This window comes from Octodon degus, unplaced genomic scaffold (genome assembly GCF_000260255.1).
Source record: "Octodon degus isolate 3935 unplaced genomic scaffold, OctDeg1.0 scaffold00045, whole genome shotgun sequence".
Lineage (NCBI taxonomy): Eukaryota > Metazoa > Chordata > Mammalia > Rodentia > Octodontidae > Octodon > Octodon degus.
The window spans coordinates 10471806-10494520 of NW_004524621.1; the positions used below are offsets into that span (position 1 = coordinate 10471806).

At 38.5% G+C, this 22715-nt stretch overlaps 1 protein-coding gene across 1 annotated transcript in view; it reads right to left on the reverse strand.

Moving 5' to 3' along the window:
• The window catches only part of Reck (reversion inducing cysteine rich protein with kazal motifs), a 96866-nt gene extending 74362 nt beyond the window's left edge, over window positions 1-22504 (reverse strand). Inside the window, exons 1-2 of the mRNA XM_023716077.1 lie at window positions 22349-22504; window positions 7467-7525 (exon numbers count right to left, since the gene is read on the reverse strand). Of these exons, the coding sequence (XP_023571845.1) occupies window positions 7467-7525; window positions 22349-22445 (156 nt within the window). The 5' untranslated portion in view covers window positions 22446-22504. The remainder of the gene's footprint in view (window positions 1-7466; window positions 7526-22348) is intronic.
• Between the last annotated feature and the right edge of the window lie 211 nt (window positions 22505-22715).

A 22715-nucleotide genomic window follows, 5' to 3' on the forward strand; every position in this document is an offset into this window, starting at 1 on the left:
AAAGAGGAAGAAAGAGACCTAAACAGCAAGTTTGGACTGGAAAACTCTGTCATAAAAATGATTACATTTATTCACCAAGCAAAGAAACCTACAAATGAATCTGAAAGTCCATATATATAGATCAAACAAAATGTCTGGATCATTGGATCAGTGCCCCCACCCTTGCTCCTCTGGGGAGGAGCTACTTTGAAAGTGTAGAAATAATCCAAGGGAACTAATGAACACTGCAACAGCTAGACTCTTGGGACAGACTGCATATATCCACTCCTCCCGGTCATCCCCTCACCCCAACACTGGAGAAAGCTGCATCCCTGTGGCATCCTTTCCAAAGTTCATCTTGGGCAAGGAAAGCCCTGCTCACCCCATATAAAGAATAAACACAGCAAACAGCACTCACTGAGTCCACTGGCCTTGGCAGAGCTCTATCATGGGCCACATCCCTGGAGACAGGGAAGGGAACAAGACTCATCAGTTGGTCCAGAGGGCGCTCTTCTCTATTGTTTCTATAAACACTAGAAAATCTGGAGTCATCAGGAAACCTGAACAGCTAGCACCATCATGCCTGAGGGGAAAAAGTCTTTACACCAAGCCCAGGAACCACATCAGATTCTGCTTCTGGCTGGAAAGGTGAATTCTTGAAAGAGTGTCAGTTTAAGATTGGAGTGCAAAAGAAAAAATAGGATAGGGTGGAGCAGGGAACTGCTGGCAACAAAATAGCAGGAAAATATTTGAAGCAAGAACACAAGAGGTTTGCTCAGCACAGAGGTAACTAGGAGACAAAGGACACAGGCAGAAGGTGGAGGACAACGGTGTCAAAAATTATTTACATCCTCCTTTCAATGCATTGAGGTGGATTAGTCTGAGTGGAGCGAGTGAGCTGAGTGGTTTGGTGTTTGCGTCTCAAAAACCAGTAGCACTTGCAGCATGGCTGACCAGCTTGCAGATTGCAGAATTCAAAGAAGGTTTTTCACAGTGTGACAAGGATGGTGATGGAACTATAACAACAAAGGAGCTGGGAACTGTAATGAGGTCTCTGGAGCAGAATCCAACAGAGGCAGAGGTGCAGGACATAATTAATGAAGTAGATGCGGATAGTAATGGTACAGTTGACTTCCCTGAATTTCTGACAATGATGGCAAGAAAAATGAAAGACATAGACAGGAAGAAATCAGAGAAACATTCCGTGTATTTGATAAGGATGGCAATGGTTATATTAGTGCAGCAGAGCTTTGCCATGTGATGACAAACCTTGGAGAAAAGTTAACAGATGAAGAGGTTGATGAAATGATCAGGAAAGCACATATTAATAGTGATAGCCAAGTAAACTATGAAAAGTTTGTACAAATGATGACAGCAAAGTGAAGACACTGTACAGAATGTGTTAAATTTCTTGTACAAATTTAATTATTTTCTTTTTCTTTATTTGTAACTTATCTGTAGGGCTGGGGAGATAGCTTGGTAGAGTAAGTGCTTGCCTGGCAAGCACAAGGGGCTGAGTTCAATCCCAGGTTCTGCCAAAAAGAAAGAAGGGACTGTGTAACTTATCTGTAAAAGGTTTCCCCCTACTGTCAAAAAAAAAAGGCATATATAGTAATTAGGACTTTATTCCTCCATGTGTTTTTCCCTTACCTTACTGTCATTGTCCTGAAACCTTATTTTAGAAAATTGATTAAGTAACATGTTGCATGTGGCTTATTCTGGATATATCTAAGCCCTTTTGCACATCTAAACTTAGACGGAGTTGCTAAAGTGAGGGAACATCTGCGTTATGTCTTTTTAAAAGTAGTTTTCTTAGGAATTGTTAGCGTGCTGCTGTTGAAGTGTGGAGTTGTAACTCTGCGTGGCTACAGACAGTCAACAATATGTACTTAAAAGTTGCACTATTGCAAAATGGTTGTATTATCCAGGTACTTGTACACTATTTTTTTGTACTGCTAGTCATGTACCAGAAACATTTTCTTTATTGTTACTTACTTTTTAATTTTTGTTTAGCCACTTAAAAAATATCTACTGGGAACTGTAATGAGGTCTCTGGAGCAGAATCCCACAGAAGCAGAGGTACAGGACATAATTAATGAAGTAGATGCGGATAGTAATAGTACAATTGACTTCCCTGAATTTCTGACAATTCAGAAATTGTGTTTTTTCTTTTTCTTTGACATAGCTGTTACTTTCTTTATTACTCCCTATTCCTTTTCTTCTATTCTAATTTATTCCCTGAATTTTGGCACAATTTGCCTCAAATCCATTCCAAGTTGTATATTTGTTTTCCAATAAAAAAATTACAATTTACCCCCCCCCCAAAATTAATTGAGGTGATTGGTAGTGGGACAGAGACAAAAGATGTAGTTAACCATGCCCAAAGCACACAGACTGGTGGAAAATGATGTGGCTACATGAAGACTGACAACTACAACAAGAAGGGAATCATGTGGACATTCAGGCTTTGTGGCATAGTAGACACAAGAAAATGTCATGTGTCTTCTCTTATTGAGTGTCTGATCTGGGTCTCTATGAGATTTGTTGTGTTGTTGTTTTTTCTTTTTCTTTGACACAGCTGTTACTTTCTTTATTACTCCCTATTCCTTTTCTTCTATTCTAATTTCTGTATCAATAGTATTTTAAACAAGTATCCTTTGCCTATTTCTCCCATTTTTTAAGTTAAAGTTTTCCTCTTGTCTTTTCTATTTTCTCTCATATCAATCTGTCCATTATATTCCATTCATTTTGCTCTTCTTATTTTACTTAGCCCCTTGTTTTTCCCTGCCTCTTCTCTATCTTACAAATATACAAATATGTCAACAGATTCTGACAGCCTTGCAGCTTTCCTGAATCCCACCTTGCCCTCACAAATATCTTTTTAAAACCCTCAACAACAAATCTTTTAACTATAAAAGATTTCCAACAGAAACTGATTCCTGTCTATTTTTTTAACCTATTATTATTTCTCCCTTCTACCTCTCTTCCTACTTACTTATACCCATTTCACTCATTTGTCCATTTCTTCCCATCCCTTTTCCTTTTTATATTATAAACTAACTGTGAGTAACAATGTAGCATAAGTTGTAAAGGATGCTGATTAACAGTAAAAGCCTAAGTACAAATTTTAACATATATAAGTGGTGTATGATGAGGTCTGTTAATGTTATTATAAGCAGTAATAATTTTCTCTTCACAACAGAACGACAGGGTCTAAACAATTTAAATAGCTGAAGGTGAGCACTACTGTTGGGCAAATGTGATAGGTCAGGATTCAAAGTTTCCCAGGCACCTTGCCCCAAATACTCTCCGTCTTGGTTGCCCAGGCACCCTGCCCCCAAACTCTCTCCCCCTTGGCCCCACACATAGTCAAACCCAATACCAAAGAACAGGTCCACCTGACTCTGACCTGGGCAAGCAACCACAAAACTTTTTTAACATTAAAGGTCCCCCACAGAGGTAGCCCTGCCAAGATCCCTCAGCTGTTCTTGCCAGTGATCACTCTTCCTAAAAGATCCTATAAAGTCTCCTGTCCCCTCTTTGTTCACTGCTGTCTTGGTCCGCTAGAGAGCCAGCCTGCTTGGTATCCCCAATAAATCTACTCACATCAGAATGCCTGATCTGGTCGATTGCATGGGTTCACACCCAACAAAAGGAAACCTCAAAAACCACTGGAAGGCAGAACATAACTAAAAAGATCTTCATATCAACTACAACCTTTCCTCATTCTACTTTAGCTCAACTTCCAGTACCCCCGCCCTGTGCACACCACACATGTGGGAAAACAAGACAACAAATGGCCCGCAAGGTTTCCTAACTCTCCCAAGACAGACAGGAGCACCAGGGAGAAGAAAGCAAGTAGCAGAGCTTCATGAATTGATTAACAAAGTAAAGAAACTTAGCATGTTCAAAGAGGAAGTGACCCAAAAGTTCATAAAACTATCATACAAACTGATATGAATATGGGACAAATTTTAAAAATGGGAAGCACTGATCTAAACAGTTCAAGACAGAATGATACATTTAACAAAAATATAGATTCAGTGACATGGTGTCAGATATAAATCGAGCAAATAACAAATTGTACAGAATTCATAAGGGGCTGGCCAAACAGGTCAGTGAATTAAAGTGCCTGCTTAGGCAGATGCAGGGCCTGGGAGTTTGATCCCCAGGCCTGCCATGCTGGCCCTGCCCCCGGGCTGTGCTGAGATGGTGACTGAGACTGGGCATGGTGGCTCGTGACTGTAATCCCAGCTCTTGGGAGGCTGTAAACAGGAGGATCACTACAAGTCTGATCTACGTAGTGAGATCCTAGGAGATATATATATCCCTTAGGCTGGGGATATAGCTCAGTGGCATAAGCACCTGCCTGGTAAGTGCAAGACCCTGAGTTCGATCCCTGGTACCAAAAAAAAAAAAAAAAAGAGCTCAGAATTCATAAATTGCAGAAATGACCAATGTGAAGATGAGGTTTCAAAAATAAAGTCAAAATGGTAAATTATAACAAACTATTCAGAGAAGCTTCAAAAATAGTAAAAGAACAAGAAAAAGTTACCCAATAGCTTCTACATCATGCTAAAAAGACCAATCTAAGGCTAATCTTTGATAAGAAACTAGAAAGCAACACACATACAATTAAAAAAAATCTGTTTACAGAAATCATAATAAAAAACATTCCAAATTGAGGAATCATTTGAACATATAGGTAAATTTTCTTTCAAGATAGTGAAGCAAGGCCAGTTCATGAAAAACAAAAATTAGAGATATACCTTACTAGCACTCAAAAACAAAACAAAACAAAACAAAACAAAAACACCTCAAGAATATCCTAAACAGACAACAAAGCCAAAAGTTCAGATAGAATGAACAAATGAACATACCAAGCAAGGCAAATAGATAAATAAACAACACTCCCCCCTGGGGAAAAAAAAAAAAAACAGAAAAAAAGAGAAAGGAAGGAGTCACCAAAAGAAAAAGAACGTGGCGCACTCCCTTTTCAAATACTCCCTACTTGTCTGGAGTAGCACACTACCCATCTTCCAGTAAGTCATCTGTTTTTATTTTAAAAAAAAAGGAGGGGGAGATAGCTTGGCAGTCTAAGTACCTGCCTGGCAAGCGCAAGGACCCAGGTTCAATCCCAGTGGCCCCATGCCAGGCTGACCACCAAAACTGGGCATGGTGGCGCAACCTATAATACCAGTGCTAGGGAGGCCGAGACAGGAGGATCACTATGAGTCAGAGCTGTATAGTGAGACTCTATGCCAAATACATAAATAAAAGATTTTTTAATTAAAATTAAAAATAAAAAAGAGCATGCAATGACAGGAATAAATCAATACCTTACAACAGTATCTGTCAACATTAATCATATCAATTCCCCAATTAAAAGACAAAGGTTCACAGATGAAGTCAAAAAACAAAAATCCAACAATCTGTTACATTTAAGAAACTAAATGAAAATTAATTTCAATTTTAATTAAATATTAAACAACAGAAAACATCTCATGTACCAAGGTCCCAGAAGTAAGCAGGAATAGCAATTTTACTCTCAGACAAAAGTAAACTTCAAGCTAAAATTGATCAGAAGAGATTAAGAAAGTTAACACATACTAGTTAAGGGAACAATCTAACAGGAAAATATAAAACTAGTAAATATATATGCCTCAAATGTTGGAGCATCTAACTTCATAAAACAAATACTGCAGGGAATAAAAGAGCAAAAAGACACCAACATTACCACCAAATTCTTTATTAGCCATTTAGATGAGGTAACAAACTATCATGCCTTATAATCTAAGAGTATCTTGTAAAATCTTCCTAAGTCCACAGTATGATAGGAGATATAGTCCCAGACAAGTATTTCTCAGTTTTAGAAAGTAACAAAATCCCGAAATTACTGTACTAGTCTCTTAGCCATGTTCCCATCACTGAGACATGATACTTGGCATACACAACTTAAAGAAAGAAAGGTTCAGGGGCCAAGGAGATGTCTCAGTAGAATAAGCTCTTGCCTGGCAAGCGCAAGGGCCTGAGTTCAATCCCTGGTTCTATATATATATATATATATATGGGAAAAGCCAGAGAAGGAGACAGACCCTTCTGGGGCATGCCCACAGTAACATACCTCCAAACAGCCTCTTACTTCCCAATAGCAATTTAGTAGGAAACTTAAAGAAATGACTGAGATTATTTTTTTAAGTGCTTAGGCTAGATAGCACAAGTAATATGACAAAAGAAAGTTAAGACTTTATAAACAGTGGAACTTGCATAAAAAGGCTCAACTAGAAAAATTCTACCTAAAAAGTTTTAAGACTAATACAATAAACCTCTACATAGTGTTCACAAGATTCATCCATTATTAACATCTCACAAAATTTGTTTTAACTCTCTCTATACATACACAGACATCACTATTATGAACTGATGAACCATTTAAGAATTAATTATAGACACATATGATCATTCACTCCAAAATCTTAGCATGTACCTAACTTTGGAACATGGACACTGTCACATATAGTCGCAAAAATGATCAAATTCAGGATCACAAAACTGATACAATATTATTAATCAACATCCAGTCCATATTCAAAGTTTACCAATTTATCTCAATAAAGTCCCTTATGGCCATTTAAAAAAAAATTCTTTTCATTCCAGGATACAACCAGAATAATGGATTGCCGTATCTCTTTGTTTTGCTCTTTTCTTTTCTTTTCTTTTCTTTTCTTTTCTCTTCTTCTCTTTCCTTTTCTCTCTTCCTTCCTTCCTTCCTTCCTTCCTTCCTTCCTTCCTTCCTTCCTTCCTTCCTTTCTTCTCTCTCTCTCCTTCCCTCCCTTCCCCTCCCCCTCCCTGTCTGTCTGTCTGTCTCTCTCTCCCCTCACTTCTTTAAAATGTAGGACTTGGGGCTGGGGATATAGCTCAGCGACTTAGGCACCTGTCTGGCACGCATAAGTTCCTGCATTCAATCCCCAGTACCGCAAAAATAAATAAATAAATAAATAAATAAATAAATAAATAAATAAAATTTAAAAATAAGCAAATAAATAAAATGTAGGACAGATTGGCCTCAAACTCACTATTCTCCTACCTCAGCCTCCCAAATGCTGCAACAATAGTGGTGTGTCACCACACCTGGTTTTAGTTTCCTTTATTCTGGAACAGTTTATTACTTTGTTTTCATAATAACTGATATGAGTATTTTAATATAAATGACATTTAAAAGGCTTTAGGCTGTTATTTTACATAATACTCCTCAATCTAAGTTTGCTTGATTGTTTTCTCTTTATTTGGGTCATTTCTGGCAGGAACCCTTTGTAAGATACTGTGTCCTTTCTCAGCGTATCATGTCAACAGACATAGGTCAATTTGTTCCATCAATGGGATATGAACTCTAATCACAAGGCTAAGGTGCTGTCTAACAGATTTTTCCATAACTTATTTTTTAAAATTACATAACTGATAGCATCTACAATTATCATCAAGCTTACCTGCTCACACACATCACGGCACATTTGGTTGTCCTTTGAATGATTACAACATAATGCACCTAGAGAGAAAAAAAAAAGTAGCTGATGTTATCTCACTGTTAAATAATAGGCTTATAAGTTAATAAGAGGATTACACACACCATATATTCAATAATAATTATTATTCTTTTTAACTCAACTTTTAAAGAACATCTATTACAAATTAAGGACAGCAGTCAGTTTGAGGACTTGGTCCTTGCCCTCAAATAGCTTGCAATAAAATAGGGGAAACTACTATGTAATAATAGTAGTTACTACTTATTATGTGCTTTCTATCTGCCAGAATTTGAAGTTTGTTTTATGTATTAACTTACACAATCCTTACAATTACCCTAAAGACTAAATTCTTGTTATTATACCTATAGTACAAAGTCAAATGATTTTTTTAACATAGTGAATTTTGTTTCAGACCTGTTGAATTTTAGGTCATATTCAGGTGGAAATTACAATAAATCGAGATATTGAATCCTAAAGTTCAAAAAAGGCCAAGTCAAGATCTAAATTTAGAAGTTATCACTACACCGGAAGTATATAGAAATGACACTGCCCAAGGAGAGTTTGTATTGGGAAAAAAAATATAACACTAGAGAGTAAAGAAAAGCAATATTTGAGGCATGGGAAGAAATAAGAAGAGAACAAAATGGAATAGTCAGAGGTAGGTCACTCAGAGAGTGGCATTCCAGAGGAGGTAGTGCTATGTGCCAAAAGAATCAAGGGAGATTGAAAACTGAAAAAAATAAACAAATTTACTCATCAGATAGCCATCTGGTAAACATCATAGGTAATTTCTGTGAAACCATCAAAACTGAATGATATTTAGAGAAGTACAGACATCAAATGTAGATTTCAGATAGCCTGGCAGGGTTGAGGGGGAAAGTAAATGGTAGTTATGGGTAGATGAGGATAACTTCAGCAATAGGTCATTGAGAAATTCTCTCTGCTCATTTTTTAGAGTGGAAAAGACTTGAACTTTTTTATAGACAGAAGGAAACAGTAAAGAACTAGTATTCCTCATAGAAAATATCTTAAAAGAAGCTTAAAAAGGATAAAGTCAAGCTTCTAAAGATACTAACTTCTTTTATGGAAAGAAACATAAAAGAAGATATTCTCTAAAACATTATTTTATGAGTAGCTCATTAAGGACCAGCAACAGTTTAATTTGCTAAACAATCTTGAGTCTCTAGTTCCATGGAGATTGTTGTATAGAATGAAACATAAACTGGGGGTGGGGGATGAGAATGCAAGAGGGATAATAAAGAATATAAAGCAGGTTAAAGAGTAAGGAGGATGTATGTGGGAATGAATGAGTATTTTATAGGGCAGGTTAGGAAAGTTCCACTGAAACAATGACCTGAGCACAGACCTTAAAGGAAGTGCAAAACCAAGCCATACCAAGTCTTCCAATGAGCAAGTGCAAAGTTTCTGTTATGTTCAAAACATATGTGTGGCCAGAAAACACTGAAAGAGAGAGTAGTAGATGACGTGATTAGAGAAGTACCAGTAGCAGGGGTTAGATCACACAGGCTTCTCCAAGTCACTGTAAGGACTTTCCCGTTTTACTCTGAAAGGATGGAAAAATGCTACCGGGTTTTGAGCATGCCACAAACTGAATAAATAACATTGTAAAGGGATAATTTTGGTTCCCATGTTAGAAAATATACTACAGAGGAACAAGGGGAGATGAATAGCTGTTGCAGTAGTACTGACAAGACATCACAGCGCCTCAGACTAAGATGGCAGTGAAACAGAAAGATACAGTATAAAAAATATAGGTACAAAAGGAGGCAGAACAAAATCGTAATTCTAAAATTGTGCTTTTAAAATACTGTAACATTCTTTTTTTTCCCCCTTCTAGGCCACTTACTCCTAATTCTTAAATCTTAAAGATACAATACCTTGAGTCTGTGTCTTTTGCCTGTAAAATAAACCTTTCATCTATTAGTTCAGCCCACATTTTCTACAGATTGACAGGTCTGAGATTTCTACCTCCCTAAAACATAAACATACCAGCCTCAGGTCATAAAGTGTGTCCTACTCTGATATGGGTAAATAAATGTGACTCCCAACTTGCTAGATGTCAGATACACTAAGTTTGTGTTCCCCAAAATCAAAGAATGAATTCTGAGGAATAAAGAGGCTAAGAGCAGGAGACATTTATTGAGAGATACAACTTCTGAGAGACAGGTGGGGACCTGATAGTGGATTGTCCACAAGCCCATTTCTCAAAGGAAGTTTTATATAGCAAATAAGTGGGTACAATGAGGGTCAAAACTATAATCAACTGACCAATAAGATATAAGTTTAGTTGCTTAGGTAATATTGATCCAATGAGGAAGCAGGCCATGTTGCAAGTGTAAATGGAAAGAATAAAGACCTTTTTAAAAGTCTTTTTATTTATTTACTATGTGATACAGGGTCTTGCTACACAGCTTGGACTTGTAGTGATCCTCCTGTCTCAGCCTCCCCAGTACTGCGATTACAGGCATGAGCCACCACGCCTGGTTTCGGAGGCTGGTTCCTTGTGGGTCTGGCATGGCATGCAGTACCAGGGATAAAGCCTGAGTCCTTGCACTTGCCAGGCAGGATTTAGACTGCTGAGCTATTTCCCTAGCTCTTAGAATGCTATCTTGAGAAATATCAAATAGAAAAAATGTTATGAGGTGGCATTAAAGAGCTGAAGGAATTTGTAAAATTAGCTATAAAGATAATGGCAGTACAGTTAGAAACAAAGGATCTGAGTCACACTCCCTTTCCTGAGTTCAACTATAAATGCCATACCACCTTAATGATTATACCATGCTTCCATAATCCAAAAACAGGGAAGATATGTGATCCACTTCCCTTCTCTCCATTCAACCATAAACCAAACACCACTCTAATGATTATCCAGATTTAAACTGAAGTCTCAGAGATTGCTGACATCAGAGCAAGAGAAATGGCAGGCACCCTGGATCAGCGGTGTTGGAATCTATAACAATGGAAGCCTTGGTTATCAAGACCTTTCCTTTCCCTTTCAACCTCGAGTTCCTTCTTCCCTTCTCCCTGTTCCTGCTATCATTCCATGATCTTCAAAGAATGTAGGTGCTTACTACATAGTATAGAGTGTATGTTTGGTAAGTCTCTTCTTGTTGTACACAAGAACCTGGAATATTTTTGGCCCACTCAACTGTAACAAATGGAAAGGGCACATATCTATGCTACAGTGTACAAAATTGGAAAAAGGATATAGGTGGCTATGAAGGACTGGCAAGAGTACAGTGAGAATATTATCTTTCGGGCAAGTAGATCGGGTACACACACACACACACACACACACACACACACAATGAACTTATACACACATATACTAAGAAATGCAACACAATCTATTCAAACAAAATCTAGACAATTTCAGTATACAAATGAAACAAAAGCAGAGCTTGTTTTGATTGAAAGCATTAGTATAAGAGAAAAATGAATGAATAATAGATGAATAAAACGTATCCTTTTAAAATCTTACAGCCGGATGTGGTAGCACACAGCTGTAATCCCAGCACTTGGGAGGCTAAAGCAGATGGATCGCTGTGAGTTCAAGCCAGCTTGGGCTACAAAATGAGTTCAAACCCAGCCTGATCAGCAAAACGAAACCCTGTCTCAAAGAGACAACAAAACAAAACAAAATTTTACAAAACAAGGCTTCTAAAAGCTTAAAACTGGAAATTATTCCACCACAAAACAATGGTAGCCTATGATATTATTGGCATACTACTGTAGCTTGGTTTTAGAAAAGACTATTGTGGAATTGGCTTTCTAATATTAGTTCTACTATAGTTTGGTTTTAGAAAAGACTATTCTGGAACTGGTTTTCTAATATTAGTTCTATGGGGAAAGGCTTCTTGAAATTCTAAACTTCTGACATACAAAATCTAAAGAACATATAAAACTTTGACCTGGGAGGCTGAGGTACATATTTTCACAAGTTCAAGCCCAGCCTGGTCAATTTAGCAACTTAATGAGATCTTGTCTTAAAGAAATCTTTAAAGGGCCGAGGAAGTAGCTGGGTGTGGAGGTCCTGGATTCAATCTTTAGTTTAAAAAAAAAAAAAGTCTAAGTTTCAAAAGAACAAAAAGTGCCTCAGCTGTAAGCACTGAAAATGCCTTGTATTGTTCTTATCTTCTAAGAAGCTCTAATTTGAAGGAGGGCCCAAGCACCATGAGACTTCCTCACAACAACCCTGCACCCCTGCACTGTCACACCAAACTAGCCCCATCTCCTAAGACTATTATGTCCCCAGCCTCATTAGAATGGGAAGGCAGGCAGAAAAAAAGCTCCTCTGCATAATATTGATGTGCTCTTTTGAAGTGCTTTAGATGTTGGCACTCTCTACTCTCCTCTAACACAAAAGTCATACGAGGGCAGAAAATCCAGCTGATCTTAAGCAAAGATAACTCAGAATAACATATGGTATCAATAAACACACGCTTGTAAAAAGTAAACAGGCAGACAGGAGTCTGATTTGGGCCTAGGGAATTCTGAAAATGTTTCTTGGAGCAAAGATCTATCTAAAATAAAACATAAAAAGTGTCATAATTAAAATTCTAGTAACAACCAATGGTTTCATTTACAACATAAATATAAAAACTCTTATTTAATGATGAAGGATAAATATTATAGTGATCTTCAACATTATTTTTTAATCATTAAAAAATTACAAAATTTGGAAAATAAAAAGGAGAAGAAAATTGATCTATTTTCCCACTGTCCTGCCACAATTTCTGCTGACATTCTGGTATATTTCCTTCTAGTCTTTCCAAAAGCCTTTTCTAATGTTTCTAACAAAATAAGATGAAAGGAGGCAGCCTGAAGTCTTCTAGTAATGATCCCTTTCCCCTCTCAACCAAACATTCCTCTGTAATAGTACATTTCCTGCCCTGAGAAGACTGCCACCCTCCATGAACAAGCCAAGGAGCCTCTGCTCCATCACATTTTCCACACCGTATTCCTAACCTCAGCCATCACCATGTTAAGAAAGTTTTCTTCCTTCGAAAGAATAAAAGCATATTAAAATCTATAACTGCTGCAATTTTTTGAGAAATAAATACCTATAAATAAATATCAACTCATGCTTTTTCTAAGGATGAAGGGAGGAACTCAAATGCAATTACTGTAGCAATTAAAGGTCTTCATCCTTTGTGTAGTAATTAAAATGGATTAACTGAGTCAGCTCAATCAACTAATATGGGGGGCATGGCTTTCTAAGGCCTACTGCTTTCTATAGGTCAGTGAATTCTTGTTTGTTTGTTTTTTGGTATAGGGAATTGAACTCAGGACCTTATGCTTTCCAAGCAGGCACTGTGCTATAAGCTATATCCCCAACAATGAATTCCTGAAATATTTTGTCTTTATAATTTGATTCTAAGTTTCTCTCTAAGAAAAATAACTTAAAACTGCTTATTCTCATAAAATGGAATTGAATAAAGGTAAAATAGCTCAAACCTAATATTAAAATGATAAAAAACAGATGTTACCTCATTAAAGACACAGAAGCCAGGCATAGTAATGTCAGCTACCATAGAGACCAAGGCAGGAGAATGGCAAATTTGAGGCCAGCATAGGCAAAATTTATCAAGACTGTACTTTAAAAAAAAATTTAAATGAAAATGGGGGGGGGGCACACTGTGGCTGTAACTCAGAGGCTGTAACTCAAGTCAATCTCCAGTACCAAAAAATAAATTAATAAAAAGATGTCATATCTTGCATCTTATTCCACGGGTCTGTGATTATAAAACAAAAATACAAAACTGATTACTAAAGGCCATGTGTGTTGACTTTAAGAAGGAATTAGTATAGTCTAGAAATATGTGAGCAGAATTATCCAATAATTTGAAACATCAATGTTTGGCTGCTGGTTTAGGCCACGTGTATATAAAAGATAAGCAAGTAAGCAGGAAGCACATGCTCCAGCCACAGGCAAAAGCAAAACAAAACAAAAATCACACAACTTCTACGACCAACTAGCATTTTAAAAAGAAAATAATCTAAAATTAAGAGGGGCTGGGGAGATAGCTCAGTAAAATAAGTACTTGCCTGACAAGCACAAGGACCTGAGTTCAATCACCAGTTCCACCAAAATAAACAAATACATACATACATAAAACAGGATTAAGAAATATTCATAAAATTATAGGATCTTTTAAATTAAAAGCGATTTTGCCATAGAAGCTTCCAAAGAGCTGTATTTTAATTTGGTTAATGTGAAGCCATTCTAGTTTTCTTGTCTAAAGGAAATAAAAAAAAGTTCCTGCTAATTAAAAATTTCCTACAAAATTATTAAAAAACAGTATAAACATATACATATAGATAGATATATACATACATACACACTGATTGTTGAATAGATGATAGATAAGATAGAGATCTCATTCCCATACTGTTGAAGGGCAGTAAACTAAATCAAAGTAAATTCTTGTAAAAAGTCATTCGAAATAAAAAGATATATATATATATTTTTTTTTTTTAAATGTGATCTTTTTGTGGGGGAGGTGAAGATTGAGACAAGGTCTCACTATGTACTCTAGGCCAGTGTTGTATTTACTATGTAGCCCACACTAACCTTGAACTTGGGATTCTCCTGCCTCAGCCTCCATTTTTCTATTTGTTTTTTGCTTTTTTGAGACAGGGTTTTGCTTGCTCTGGCTGGCCTTGAGCTCATCATGCAGACCAGGCCAACCTCAAATGAATGATGATCCTCCTACCTCAGACTCCTTTGTGGGGATTACAGATGTGTATGTGTACCATGACTAACTCAGAATCCTATTTTGATCACATTTTTATTTTCAAAACAACTTGGGAAATGACAACCACTCCAAAAAATATTTTTTGAGAGAGAGAGAGAGAGAGAGAGAGAGAGAGAGAGAGAGAGAGTCTTGCTATGTATCCCAGACTAGCTTCAAATTTACAGTCCTCCTGCTTCAGCCTCCTGGGTGCTGAAACTATAGGTGTGCACCACCACATCCAGCTAAAAATGTTTAAATGACAACTGCAATCACATACATCCATGCAACTATCACATTTATCTGGTAAAACTATATGTACATATGTGTAGCTGTATAAAATACATTGTCAACCAAGGAAACAATAAATAGTAAGATGATTATCCTTATTGCTAACATTGTATCATACAACCTAGCTGTCTATGTATAAATAATCTGTTTATGTGTAAACAGATATACATTTTGATTTTTCTGAACCATTTGCAAGTTACAGAAATCCTCCAGTGCTTGTCTCATACTGCACTGACTGAAGCTTCACCAACTATATTCCTTCAATTATAGTATCAAAACGACTTCTAGGTTAATTTTTAAAAGAGTTTTCATGATGTCACTCTTAATCAAGAGTCTACCATGCCCTCTTGCTAGGTTTTCTAAGTCTTTTTTTTTAAAGTCCTTTCTTGCTTAAATTTTGATTTCTTTGGGGGCCAGGGAGATGGCTCAGTGGAGTAAGTGCTTCCCTGGCAAGCGCAAGGGCCTGAGTTCAATACCTGGTTCCACCAAACAACAACAACAACAACAACAACAACAACAACAACAACAACAAACTTTGATTTAATTGAACAAAGACAATCTGTATTTGCCTATGCAGCTCAGACTTGTGGTGATCCTCCTGTTTTCAGCCTCCCCAGCGCTGGGATCACAAGTATGCACCACCATGACTGGGTTCAGTGGTTGGCTCTGGGCGCCCAGGGAAGGGACAGGCGGGGCATGTGGTGTCTAGGATCAAACTCAGGTCCCTGCTCTTGCCTAAGCAGGCACTTCATCCACTGAGCTATCTGGCCTGCCCTCAGTTTTAAAAATAGTAAATACTGGTAGTAACATCTTTGTTATACGGTATTTCTTTTTTTTTGGATACATTTTTTAACAGAAAAAAATATAAAAAGTTTACTCACTGTATCACCCCTGTGCCACTTCATTTGGTAACTCACTCATACTTGAGCAAATAGTTTTTTGGCCTAGGTCAAAACATAAATTGGAGCCAATCAAGTACTCAGACAAGAAATAAGCAGCCAGTTGGACACAAGGTCAAAGAGAATTGGAACTGGGGAAACTGTTTTATGGGAGCACAGAAACTAAGTATAAAGAAAACTGGCTGGTAGAGAAAGGAAATGCAAGAAGCACACAGAAGCGATGAGAGAAATGAAACAAAAGCTGCCTCTGAAAACAGTCTAGTTTCTGACAACTTTCATGTTTCTCCAGCATTCCCTGAGATACAGGTGAGCTAAATTTCCCACCCTTGGTTTTCCATGTGATTTTTTTGTTACAGGCTACACAACTAATCCAATAATCTGTGCTGTCTCATTCTCTCAGCTTATCTCCATCTGTTCTTGGGGTCAAAAGTACTGCAACCAAGGTGTTCATAATTAGCAAATGACTAAAGCTAATAACTCTTCTGAAATCTTCCTGTATATGTTAATACCCAGTATTCTTGGATAACTCTCTTCCCCATTCTTTTACAGGGCTCCTATTTATAAACAAGTGATCTAAAATATGAAATCTGGCTTCCAATAGTGTATTCCTTGGTCAGAACGTATCCCCTAGTACTACATTTTTCTTGCAGTATTCATGTTTTCTGTGTTTGTTTTATATATCCATCATATTATGTGTCATTATTTCATAAAAATCCTATATATTTTTTCAACTAACATATCTTCATTTTAGGATATAAATGGCTATGTGCTAATATAGTCACATATCAGCACTATGGCTATTATACATTTTGGTGATATTTAACATCTAATTTACCTTAAAATGTAAGCCCCATGAAAGTAGAGAGCATGTCTGTTTTTACTTACCATTTCATACCTTGTGGCTATCATGGGACCTAGCACTATGAACTGCTTAACAAATATCTGCTGAATGAATTACTGAGAGGTACGAAGTTCAGCCTAATAAGCAATGGACAAAGGGCAACTATATTTAACACCCACTTTAAACATACACACAAATCTAACTTTTCTTTATCAGTGCTAGGGACTGAACCCAGAACTGTATGTGCTAGACAGTTACTCTACAACTAAAGTATATTTTTGTGATGGTTTGTGTGCACATGTTTCCCCAAAGTCTCACATGATCATAGGGCTTTCATCAGAGGTGGCTGAATCTATAGAGTGGTGACTGATTGGTGGTACAATGCTGAGATTAAGGATGCTGAGATTAAGGATGAGTGATTGCTAGATCAGGCCACTAATAAGACCGGCACTACTCTCCTCCCACTGGATACAATATAAGGAATAGAAAGAGGATTGCCTCCTCCCACTCTTTGTTACTTCTGCTGTCTTCTGCCACCATGAACTGGTGCCCCTCTGCCATGTGCCACTCTGCCTTGGAGCCAGTCAATTATAGACTGAAACCTCTATAAACTATGAGCTAAATAAACCTTTACAACTTTAACTTTGGGTGTCAGGTATTTTCATCCCACAAATAAAAGTAATTAAGACAATCTCCAAACCCCAAAATGGATTTTTTTATTCTCGTCCCATCTCATCTTTTTTTTTTTTTTTTTTTTTTTTGTATTTTAGTAAGGGTCTACAGGGTCTCACTATGTAGATCGTACTTGTAGTGATTCTCCTATTTTCAGCCCCACAAGTGATTCTCCTATTTTCACACCACCATGCCCAGTCTCAATCACCATCTCAGTGCACCCTGGGGGCAGGGCTGGCACAAGATTGAACCCTGGCCACTGGTCTGCCTAAGCAGGTGCTTTATTCCACTGAGCTATTTGCCCGGCCCTACCTCATCATTCTTAAACTTGCTCTTTTTTGTCTTTACTACCTAAGTATATGCCATCAACTTTAAGCTGATAAGATTAAAAACAAAACAACCCACCACCATGTATATATACTGCCAAAACGAGCACTCCACCACCATGTATAACCCTTATTTCTTTTTTCTCTCACTTCATACAGCCTATCCATCAACAATATCTCTTGAATCTTTGCTTTTCTATCCTGGGTCACTACTGACTACTCCAATGACCTCAAAATTATAGTTTTTATTCTTACCCACTATAATTTTTTCATTTAGCAGCAAGAGTGATCTAAAATACAAATCAAGGGCTGGTGAGATAGCTCAGGAGACTAAGTGCCTGCTTAGGCAAGCACAAGGGCAGAGCAGGGACCCCGGCTCACCCCTGAACCAGCAACCAAGTCCACATGTGGTTTTGTACACCTGTAATACCAGCACTGGAGAGGCTGAGACAGGTGAGACCCTGTACCAAATAAAATATAAAATAAAAATTCTTAAAAAAAAAAAAAGAGGCTGCTCTTGTCAACTCTATTTAAGAAACCAATTTCCTACTACTCATGAGGCAGGAGATCAGGGTGTGGTAGGCTCTGGCATGAACTGTTAACTGTAAAGTTCCAGGACACACTCACAGAACAGTTCCAAAAGCCCTGCATGTGGACTTGTCACATAAATTTGAGCAGTCTTGGATAGGATGGCTTAGATCTGAGGTGAGCCTGAGGAGTGGGAGATACAAAATGCATAGTCACACTTGCCACTACTCTGTTCTCTCACAGTAGTCTACTCTCATGCTAGAGGGTATACTCCTTTTCCTACTTTTACTTGGCCCAAACTTGGTCTGAGGGTATGTTTCATTTCCTACCTAAAATAAACATAAAATTCCTCTCTACCTTTTGTGCTTACTTTGTCAAACTCTTTGTTAAGACAAGAAGACCTTAGAAACCACCTCTGGAAGGAGACTCCAATACTCCAAAATTTGGTAACACTCACACAATTGTTATCATCTGTTATAGTTTCTTTATAGCATGCTTATCACAGACAGAAATAATTTTACTTATCTATTTATTGTCTATTTTCCATTCCATGAATATAAGCTCAGGACCAGAAGCTCAGCCCCTAGAATAGTTTCTGTCATACTATTTTCTCAGTACACTGAATAATCAATATTTTTGGATAATTTCTATCTAGAACATATAAAGAACTGAAAAACTCAGGCCTCCCAAATTCAAAGACTCAATCCAAACATGGGCATCTGAGATAAATAGAAATACAAATGGCAAGTAAATATATGAAAATATATGAAAAAATGTTCAACAACATTGGGCATTTGAGAAATGCAAAATAAAACAACACTGACATTTCATCTAACCCCACAAGGAACGGCCATCATCAAGAAATCGACCAATATGGAGCCAGGGAGATGGCTCAGTGGAATAAGCGCCTCCCTGGCAAACACAAGGGCCTGAGTTCAATCCCTGGTTCTGCAAAAAAAAAAAAAAAAAAAAAGAAATTGACCAATAACAAATGCTGTAGGGGATGTGGGGGAAAAGGAACCCTTCTCCACTGTTGGCGGGAGTGTAGACTGGTGCAACCACTGTGGAAATCAGTGTGGAGAGTCCAAAAAAAACCGTAGGATTAGAGGTCCCATTTGACCTAGCAATTCCCCTTATGGGTATTTCCCCTGAAGAATTAAAAACATCATACTCCAGTGCACCCATGTGTATAGCAACACATTTGGAATAGCTAAATATTGGAAACAATCCAAATGCCTATCAACTGAGGAATGGATAAAAAAGGTGTGGTATTTTTATACGATAGAATACTACTCAGGTATAAAGAAGGATAAATTTGAGGCTTTTATAGGTAAATGGATGCAACTTGAGATATACTCATTAGTTAAATAAATCATACTCATGTGATTATCACATTGTCTCCCTAGTATAAAAAACTGAAAGGATAAATAAGGTAAAAATTGTGAAAGGGGAAGAAACTGCTCAAAAGGAAAGAATAAGAAAGATGGGGACAAGGAGATAAGAAGGGAAAAGAAAAAATATATATATGTATATGTATATACAATACAGCTAAGATAAATATACTACAAACTTCTATTCACTAAAAGTTTGTGGTTATATTGTTTGATTAATCTTTCATCCCTATATTTTATAATCTGAGCAACTACTGTGCATACCCAACATTTTAACCATTATTAATCTATTATCTTGTTTTGACACTTTGTATCATTATTTTTATTGTTTTTTTCTCTTTAAAATAAAAAGTATTTTTGGGGAAACAATGCTTATAGTATCTGTTTTGTTCCTTTAAAAGCAACATTCACAATACATAAGATCTACCTCTAAAAAAAAAATCTATCTCAATATATTCTCACTTTCTTTGAGGAGTGAAATATAGTGAAAAGTAGGAACTTTTAGCAGTATACCAGAACAAACTGTCATATGCAGTTTATCACTAGTTGTAGCTCTTCCTACAGTACAGATGGAGGTACTTCAATGTGAAGAGAATCTTGCTTCTTATTATATTTTTCCAGATCGGCGTTTACTTTTTTCTAACTTAAAATTCATTACATTCTTTTTCAGGATTCTAGGCTATTATATAATTCCTTAAATGTCAATTTGATGAAATTTGGCCTTTAATGTTACATCTTTCTCTCTCCCTTGTACTATTACAAAACATCTTAAATAGAAACAGACCTACTGTCAGGTGCCATGAGACAGTTTTTGAGATGGTGGCATAGGTCTCCATTTTATCCTCCAAAGAAATAATTACTGAGTAGGACTTATTACTTCTTTGCTTCCATTTCCCACTATAAGAATACTCAGCAAGTCAGTGACCTGTAAAGCTTTATGCCAGAGAAGACAGACATATCCAACCTTGGATGGGGGGGAATCAAAGGGGACAGAAGACCATCTGGGCAGCAATACAAGCCAGGCCTTCACTGAAATACAATTTAATAATTGTGTTCTGAATTTCTGTTTAATCCACAGAAGAGGCCTTTGTCCATTATATTACTCAATGTCCTTTATGTAAATAACCAGGCAATATATACTTCGTAGAATTTAGTACAAGAAACAGAACTCAATTTAAAATCAAACTTGGAATTTTTCTTTTTATCAAACAACACAAACCAGATGACGTCATGGACTTTTACAGTAAGAAGAGTGGTTAGAAATCAACTAGCCCAGCATTTTCTAAAGTGCATTTTAGGTGTAACAAAGAAAAAGTTTTATAAGCAAACAAGTTTCTTTTTTGTAACTATTTTATTGAGATATAATTCACATACAATGAAATTCATTAAAGTGTATAATTCAGTCATTTCTAGTATATCCAGAGTTTTCCAACTGTTACCACTGCTATTTTGGCACATTTTCATGTTCTAAAGAAACCCTATCCTATTTAGCAGCCATTCTCTTTTCCCTTGGCCAACAAGTATCTTTCCTTTCCATAGGAAACTTTCAGCCCTTTATTGTGAATCTAATATGCTTCATGAATTTAAAAATGGGATACAATGTGTCATGTTTCCCAAAGACATTTAATAGCTAACATTTCAGTGCTTATTGTAAATGCTGTATATTATTTCAATTCTTATAGTAAAATCTAGGCGATATCATATATAATACAGATATTAAGAACAAATTAAATAAATAATTCACTCAAGTGCTCTTTTTTTTTTTTTTTGGCAGCACTGGGGATTGAACTCAGGCCCTTGTGCTTGCCAGTGAAGTGCTTATTCCACGGAGCTATCTCCCTGGCCCCTCAAGTGCTCTTAACTATAGCAGTCTACAGCCATGTCTTTCCCACTGAAGGGATGAGTTGTGTGATAAGAATGCACAACTAGTACTTTATGGGCCATATCTTTTAAGAGCTCTATTTGAATCTCTTAGTAAGAAAAATGGACCCCAGAAAGGTAAGCTGATTTAGTCAATAACACACAGCATTTCCTTTGTATTTGTGTGTGTGTGTGTGTGTGTGTGTGTGTGTTGTGTAACCTAGGGCCTAGCATATACTAGGCAAGTGCTCTACCACTAAGCTACATTCCCAGCCCTTATTGCTTTGATTTCTGAGAGCTAGCTTACTGATGAATTTCCAAACCCAATTACAGTAACTACTGAATTCCAGATTCCTGACTTACTTCTCTCCCTTCTTTCTTTTAAATTTTTTTATCTTCATTCTTAACATTGTAGGCTACCTTAGAACGTTACCAGGATCGACTCTGTTTTTTTCTAGACCTATCTCCCAGTGAGCAGCGCACTTCACTTTTGCTGCACAAATCCCAGTCATCTTGGGATGGTGAGCAGAGCTACAAGGCATCACTCAATCTTGCCCCCACCCTAGGTGGCTGCCATCTCTCGCCCTCTGTGTACCCGCAGCTCTGCATCTCCCCTGGACATTTCTGCTTGAGTTCAAGCGTCAGTCCTATCCCAACTCCTAGCCTGAGCTCTCCAAACGGCAAGAGTTGGCCTTGAATCCAAAAGCCCAGCAAACAGTCATCAGCGCAAACAGTTTCCTACCCATTCTTGGCTTTATTCCTAAATCTAGGACAAGAGCACCGCTCTCCAGCCTGCCGGCTCCAGAGGGAGCAGGGCTAGCGGATCCTTACGACTCGCGCCCCGACCTGTCAGTCACACGGGACCCCGCCGGCAGTGTGCCGGCTGAACCCAGTGGGGGTCAGGCAACAAGTAACAGTAACCGGCCAGAGCGGTGGTGACCCTCGCGACGACGCCCGGCGCAGGCATTCGGGCCGCACGCCAGGGGGCGAGGGCTGAGGAGGGGGTCCACGTCTGGTAGGTGACAGAGCAAGGCCTCCAACCTGGGTCGCTGCCACCAGAGGCTCAGCAGACTTTGGGGGGCAGGGACTAGAGCGGGGAGGCGCCCTCACTGGCTCCGCCTCGGCACCCCTCCCCCCGGGGGCCCAGACCCTCGGACCCAGGGTCACCGGGCGAGGGCCAGGTCTGGGGTCGCGCGCACCCCCGCCCCCTGCCCCGCGCCATCTTGGAGCGCTGAGGCGGCCACTCCGGACCGGCCCGAACCGCCGCTCCAGAGGTTACTCACCCGCACTGCCCGGAGCCAGGCCCCCGGCTACCTGCACGACCCCAGTCACGGCCAGAAGCACCAGCGCGCCTCTCAGGGAGGCCCGGACGGTCACCATGTCCGGGCCGGGCGGGTCCGGAGCCGCGGGATGCTCGGACCCAGCTTGGCCGCCGCAGCCCCTCGCGCTAGGCCCCGCCCCTTGCGCCCCAGGCCTGTAGTGATTGGCTGCGGCTCGCCCAGGCCCCGCCCCGGCCGCACAAAGTTTCCAAAACCTCCAGGGGGGCAGCGTCGCGCCCCGGACCCCGGCCTTTTGTTTTGGCCCAGCTGTGTGCTGGCTTCAAGGCAGCGTTCTCCGAGACGCTAGACAGCCTCTGGGCTGTCAGAGCTG